Genomic DNA, 6285 nt, shown 5'->3' with positions numbered 1-6285 from the left:
TTTATAGTTTCTCTTTGTGTTTAAAAAGGTGCTTGGAAGAATATTTTTGCTTAGTTTCAATCAAGAGGGAACAAATTGATAAGATTTCCATTCACACACTTCTCTTCTCCATGCAACTGCACATGTGTTTGCATGAGTAACAAAGCACTATAGATGATAACCCTTCTTCTCCCACAACTTGTTTAAGATTACAATGAATTTCTGTTGCTGATATCGAGAAGTTTTCTTAATGTATTTTAAATTTATACAGTCTTAAAATTCTTGATCCCCCACTTGACAGTAACATTTGGAGATTTTTTATTTTTTCTTTTTATTTTTTTTTAGTATTTTTATTTTAAAGTAAAAACTTTCAAACATTTTGAAGATTCAGGAACTTGTAAAAGTTTATCAACAAGAAACAGCCATCTATCTAGGATAAGGTTAAATAAACCATCTTCAAAAAACTGGCTTCCTACCCTAGAATTCCTGAGAATGCTTGCAAATTTAAAGCAGGAAAATAAAATGTTAAAATAAAACAAAAACACTGTTAAATGCTCCCAGAGTTAGTCTTCATCTAAAATATATATATGCACTTTTTGGTCTTTTTTTTTTTTTTTTGTATGTTTTAATTTTTTTCCCTTTAAGTTTACAATGGAAGAACAATTTAGCTTTTCTTTTTAAATATTTCAAATCCCTCATTATGTCTTGTAAACAAGAGGGGCTCTAGCACCCGGCTTTCACCGTAGTTTTGCAATGAAATCAACTAGCCCAAAGTGCAGGAAAAGGGACCTTAGGGCAGGTTGGGAGAGAGAAGTGAGGGTGGAACACAGTAATGAACCAGCATGTATAGCAAACCATGTGACAGAATGGATACTGGCTTATGGGGGCCAAAGGTGCTTCACTAGGAAGTACTGCTGGCACAGGACTTTTAAGAACCTGCTCTGCACATCCAAGCATGGCTGGTCTTTGAGCAGAGATTAGCAGAAACAAAGCTTTATGGATGTGTGCACACAAGGGGCACTAGCTAGCAGGAGTTGGAAGAGAGCATTTTGTTTCTTTGTGCATGGTGGGATGGATGAAGGAGACATGATAGGGAAGTATATTCAGAAGGGGCCAGAGTATGCTGCACACTCCAGTTTACTAAATACAAACCTACTCGTACTTCTTGTCACGTAACACTTTGCATACAAATCTACAGGCATGTGTATATGCAGCATTTCCCACAGTCAGTCTTCCTTGTGACATTGGGTTTACATAGAAAGGGCAAATTTAAAAAAGTCACGCAACTCCCTAGCCCTTCCCTCCCACCCCCAGCTCACAGGCACACACACACACGCATACCCCTACATTACTTGGATCTGCTTTTGCTTCTCCCTCCCCAGCCCATGCGTAAGAGTTAAATGTATTAGACACTGTCGCATCCTTCAATGAAACTGCTGAAGAAAGAGACTCTCCTATCCTACCCACCACGTAATAAAGCCCGACCACTGCTCCCACTGAGGGCTGGAATGGACAGGTATGTGCTGGTACAGAATGTCGGCACCTTGTTAGACAGTATAACAGCTAGACAACACCACACGGAAGTCCTAGCACTTACAGAAGAAAGTACCGGCATCTCTCTTCCCTCTTCTCCCAGCCCCACCCCCCCGAAAGACTTTGCGCTTTGTGTCAAGGGATGTGCCTTCAAGTCTGCTACGACTCTTCTCACAAGTCTTGAAAGTTTTGTTCCCAGCGCACACATGCACACACACGCTGGCTATCGCTGTGGATTAAAGGTCACCCTTATCCTGCCCAGAGTACTACTACACTGATGCTAAAAAAAAGAAAACAACCAACCCAAACCTTTCCTTAAATACAGAAATTTAAAAGCAACAGTAAAGTAAAAACAAACAAACAAAAAAGGTGCAATACTTTTTTTTAAAAAAAAGTCTTTGCTAGTTATATACCTCCCTAAGCAAAACCATGTACACAGGAAAAAACACAACACAGAGGAACAAAAGGAAACCTTTGAAGTACACACTGGTTTAAGAACATTCGTAAGTAAACGTTTCTGTCAGTGATGGTCTGGCGCTGCAACGCACCGAGGCCTGGCACAGGTAACGCTCACCGTGAGGGACGCAGAAAGGAGTCGCTGCATGTGCTTTCAGGAGTCGAGGCAGGCCGGCCAGCCATTTGCTGACATGATTCAGTTTTTGTCAGTTTTAATACAAGCAGTACATCAATTAAAAGGCTAATTTGGTTGGGCTGGACTTTCAAGCTTTTGGATGGATTTTTTCCACGAATGAATATGGGTGCCTATCTGTATGTTCAGGGGAGAAAAGAAAGTAATATTTTTTTAAAGGTACTGAAGTTCGCAAGAGACTGAATGAAGAACATTTGTCTCAGCCACATAAAAAATGGCAATGTCTCCTTTGCCCCCTTTGCCCCTTGTTGGAAGAAAAAAATGGCTTGCATTATACGACAAACATTCTAGGGTTCACTTAGTACAAAAACCCCACATGCAGACATAAATAAATACACTGCTACTCAAAAGACAACATTGGCTCCCCTCTCACCAAATCCTTTGGATATGGCAGTGTTCTGCTCTACCACAGGGCTTTAAACAAGGGCTAGGAAGCTACTACCCACTCAATATGATTGCAGACTTGAGATAGCACCCTGCTAAAATGGATTTAAAAAAACCTACTGACAAATTTTAATCCAGCCCAACTGGATTCTGCTTCAGCCACAGGGACTCCACCATGCCTGTCTTGTTTTGTTCAGAATCAAGACATGCAGATGGCCAGCCAGCCCGCAGACCATCAGCAATGCAGCGTTTCAAGATTATATATATATAGAGAAAAAAATGCACACACACGAACATGTGCACACACACTCACACAGAAACAAGCACACGTGGGCAGTTACATGTGCCAGAACACACTGGTACTTATCAACCAGCCAATCACAAAGTGTTGGTTTTTTGTTTTGTTTTTTTTTGTTTGTTTTTCTGTTTTTTTGTTTTGGTTTTTTTTTGTGGGTTTTTACATTTTTAATTTTTTTTTTTTTTTTTTTTTTTTTAAAGTGAGGCTCCGTCAAGTCTTTCCCTCCCCCCCAACCCCTTTCTTTTGAACCCCTCCCTTACCCCAACCCAACATGGTAGACCTAAGGACGGAAACACACCCAGTGCAAACAAAGTTAAAAAGCTATTTTTTCAGTATATATGTTTCTTAGCAACAACTTCCGTATAACATGAAAAAGTGAAAAACTAGAAACTAATTTTTTTAATTTTTTGTGTTTAAATTTAAATGGTATGTGTACTTGCTTCACATTGTCTTTCTAAGTTGGCGTTCATGATTCAAGTATTTCAAGAGTGATATGTTCTCTTTTTGGATTCATATTCCAAACGAAAAAACTGAAGTTATATAAGGGAGGCAACTATGTGCTCAGACAGTCTGTCAATGACCCACCTTTTTTTTTTCTCTCTCCGTTTTCTTTTTTCCTTTTATAAATGTATTTATTGCAAGTTGAAAAAAACGAAAAGGTCAAGTTAGTGCTGCTGCTGTTCCAAAAAAGGTCACGAGGTCAGAGTTGAAAGTTCTAAGTTCAGATTGAATCCGACCCTCCTCCCAGAAGGTCTCCAGGTAGTAAGGGAGCAGGGCTGCCCATTCTGTGTGGATCCTCTACGCTTGGAACCCCCCACAAGCTTGAAGAGTAGTTTGGGGGACCCCACAATGAAGCGCCAGTGAGATCACCCCCACTGCTGCCACTGCTGCCACCACTGCTCCACTGCCCAAGCCCTGCTGACCCACCAAAGAGATTCAAAGCAGGTCCAACTGGATCTGTCTGGTTCTGTCCTGTCTCCAGGGATTGCCAGCCTGCTGTGGGTGCACTTGGGGTTGCTGCAGGTGTAGGGGGCTGAGCTTGTGCCAGAAAGCGACTAACCTCTTCATCTGTGGCAAACTCAGCCAGGATGGTAGTGTTTCCCAACACACACCTAGAAGATACATGGAAGAAAAAAATTTAATAATTAGAGCCAGAAGGTAAGGGCAACAACACTACTAGGAGCCCAAACCAAAGGAGATATCAGCTTGGCACAATCAAATGAGCACAGAAAATTTTGGCTGATCTTGACAGTCAAACTGACCCAAAGCACAAGAAGTTCCGTTTTATAAGGTGGCAGGAACCCCCAAAACAAACCAATCAAACCCCTCCCCTCAACATTTAGTTTTTATACCTGCAACAAAAGTTCTAAATTTAAGCTAAGGTCTTGAACATCAACACCAAGAGCAATAAAAGCATCTACACAGTATAGCTAAAATGGTAAACGCATATATGCCACCTTTCAAACAAAACACAGCAAGAAAAGGTTACAAGCCTGTGAAATTCAGGCTAAGTTGAGTATATTCAAAAGTTTTCACTAAGTTTAAGGGCTTACACCACCACCATCCCCACACTTCCCAAAGATTTTTATCTCAAAACTTCTCATATTTTCAAAACATACCAGAGCCACAGTCAGTTCCAAAAAGCTTAAGAACAGGAAACCTAAGATCCGCAGCTTTTCAAGTAAGCTATTTCAGGTGTCTCTCAAAACTATAGCAGATTCCCACACATTTAGGTTATGCACGTAAGAACGATTTTTCACCTGAAACAATTCCCAAGCTGTTATAAAATGGCCAAAGTTGTACAGCAAGGTGCATACTGGTCACAATTTCACCCTATTTGCACCTTCTTAGTTCTGTATGTGCCAGTTTGCGCCAGCAACTGAAGTAACACAAACAGAAGCTATCTTTGTTTCTTGTCTTCCTCTGCCAGAGAATGAAATATTCCCTTGCCTTCCAACCATGATACTTGAAACAAGTTTCCAAAGCATAACACTAGACAGACATTTTGTGTTCATGACCAATGCAGCAACAAAGAACGGACGTGGGGATTGCTTACATGTGCAGTGCAGTCTGGGCCTTGGCTGCCTCCTGTTTGGTGGTGTATCGGATAAGGGCGGTGCCCTGGGTCAGGTTCAGATGGAATGTCAGCAGTGGGCCATGCTGCATGCAGATGGTCCTCAAGGTTGACCCATCAATCTGAGGAAAAACAGTCAGGATAAAGCAGATGTTTGTAACTACTTTGCCAAATGTACTTCAATCCTAACTTCATCTCAGTAATTAAAAGATAAATCTGCTCTCAGAAAGGCAAACAGGTGAAAGCAGTGGGAAGTAAGCAAAGGTGACAGACTTTAGTTTTCAAACAGAATCAGTATGCCTTGACTTGTCACAATTACAGGGACTTTGCTTTATGGAATAAACTGACTTATCTTTCCCGCTCACTTGTAGCTTTAGTCCAGTTTCCCCCATGTCAGAATTTCTTCCAGTGACACTATCCTCATGTTGGCAGGTTTTCCAGTAATTACATACGATTCATACTTCTCACCACCTTCAGCCATCAGGATTTGTACCAAAGGAACCAGAATGTCTAAGTCTCCAGCACTCCCGATTTCAGCAGATCAACCAAAAATTCTTTGCAAAACTGGATATACCACCTCTACAATGAGGGGGGTTTAAAATTTCTTTTGTTGTTTTTTTTGTCTTTGTGGTTTATGAACCAGTAAGCCACAGAAACAGTCAGTGAACTTTCTGCCAAACCCAGCAATGTTCAGTCCCCCCGAACGGTTTTCACAGCAGTTGTTGCCTACGTTCCTTCTGCAGCAGTAACAGCTTGTTACTTACCTCCAGTAACTGCTGTTCTCCAACGTGTTCTGTACAGGCAGATTCCATTCCTGATATGCCACAGGAACATACACACTTAAGTATCTGCATATATGGATCCCACTCAAGTGCTACTTTCTTCCTTCTCCCTTACCCCCCTATTATGTAATACAACCTCAAACGAGGGAAAAGGATGTTGTGTGTGTGTATAAATAGAGATGAAGTTAAAATAGAGAAACCTGAAATATTGAATTTGAATCCACCTTAACCTTTACACTTCCTTCTCTGGTGTACTAGCCCACAATGAATAGAGGATTTGTTATGGAAGAGACAGTTACAATCTGCTTCTTTCTCTTGTCTGTTAACTTAAATGCCTACCAAATAGATTCTTCTTCCATTAAAAGATTCCTAAAGTAGTACTAAACCACCTGGCACAAAGGTGCCTCTTCACCACACCACTGTTTTCTTCACATCAAGGAAAACAGTATTTTCAATGAAAGGAGCACAGTTTGCCATTTTGGGTGGTCTGAAGGAAACCTTATGTCTTCCTTTCACATTGCTGTTTTCTTAAGACTGCAGTAGAAGCATGGTAAGTTATCTTGCTGAACAGGGGATTTTCTGTCTA

General features: G+C 40.9%; 1 protein-coding gene across 16 annotated transcripts in view; it reads right to left on the bottom strand.

Moving 5' to 3' along the window:
* Positions 1 to 2985: 2985 nt before the first annotated feature.
* The window catches only part of TNRC6B (trinucleotide repeat containing adaptor 6B), a 135809-nt gene continuing 132509 nt past the window's right edge, over positions 2986 to 6285 (bottom strand). For 14 of the 16 annotated variants that reach the window (XM_051638778.1, XM_051638709.1, XM_051638701.1 and 11 more), the window contains 2 exons: positions 4900 to 5039; positions 2986 to 3955 (listed from right to left, as the gene is read on the bottom strand). In XM_051638778.1, the coding sequence (XP_051494738.1) occupies positions 3565 to 3955; positions 4900 to 5039 (531 nt within the window). In that variant the 3' untranslated portion in view covers positions 2986 to 3564. The remainder of the gene's footprint in view (positions 3956 to 4899; positions 5040 to 6285) is intronic. The other 2 variants (XM_051638788.1, XM_051638797.1) reach the window with 1 other exon arrangement.

The sequence above is a fragment of the Apus apus genome, chromosome 1, assembly GCF_020740795.1.
Source record: "Apus apus isolate bApuApu2 chromosome 1, bApuApu2.pri.cur, whole genome shotgun sequence".
Classification (NCBI taxonomy): Eukaryota; Metazoa; Chordata; class Aves; order Apodiformes; family Apodidae; genus Apus; species Apus apus.
Note: the sequence above shows the minus strand (reverse complement) of the source record. Positions and strands in the feature narration are given on the sequence as shown.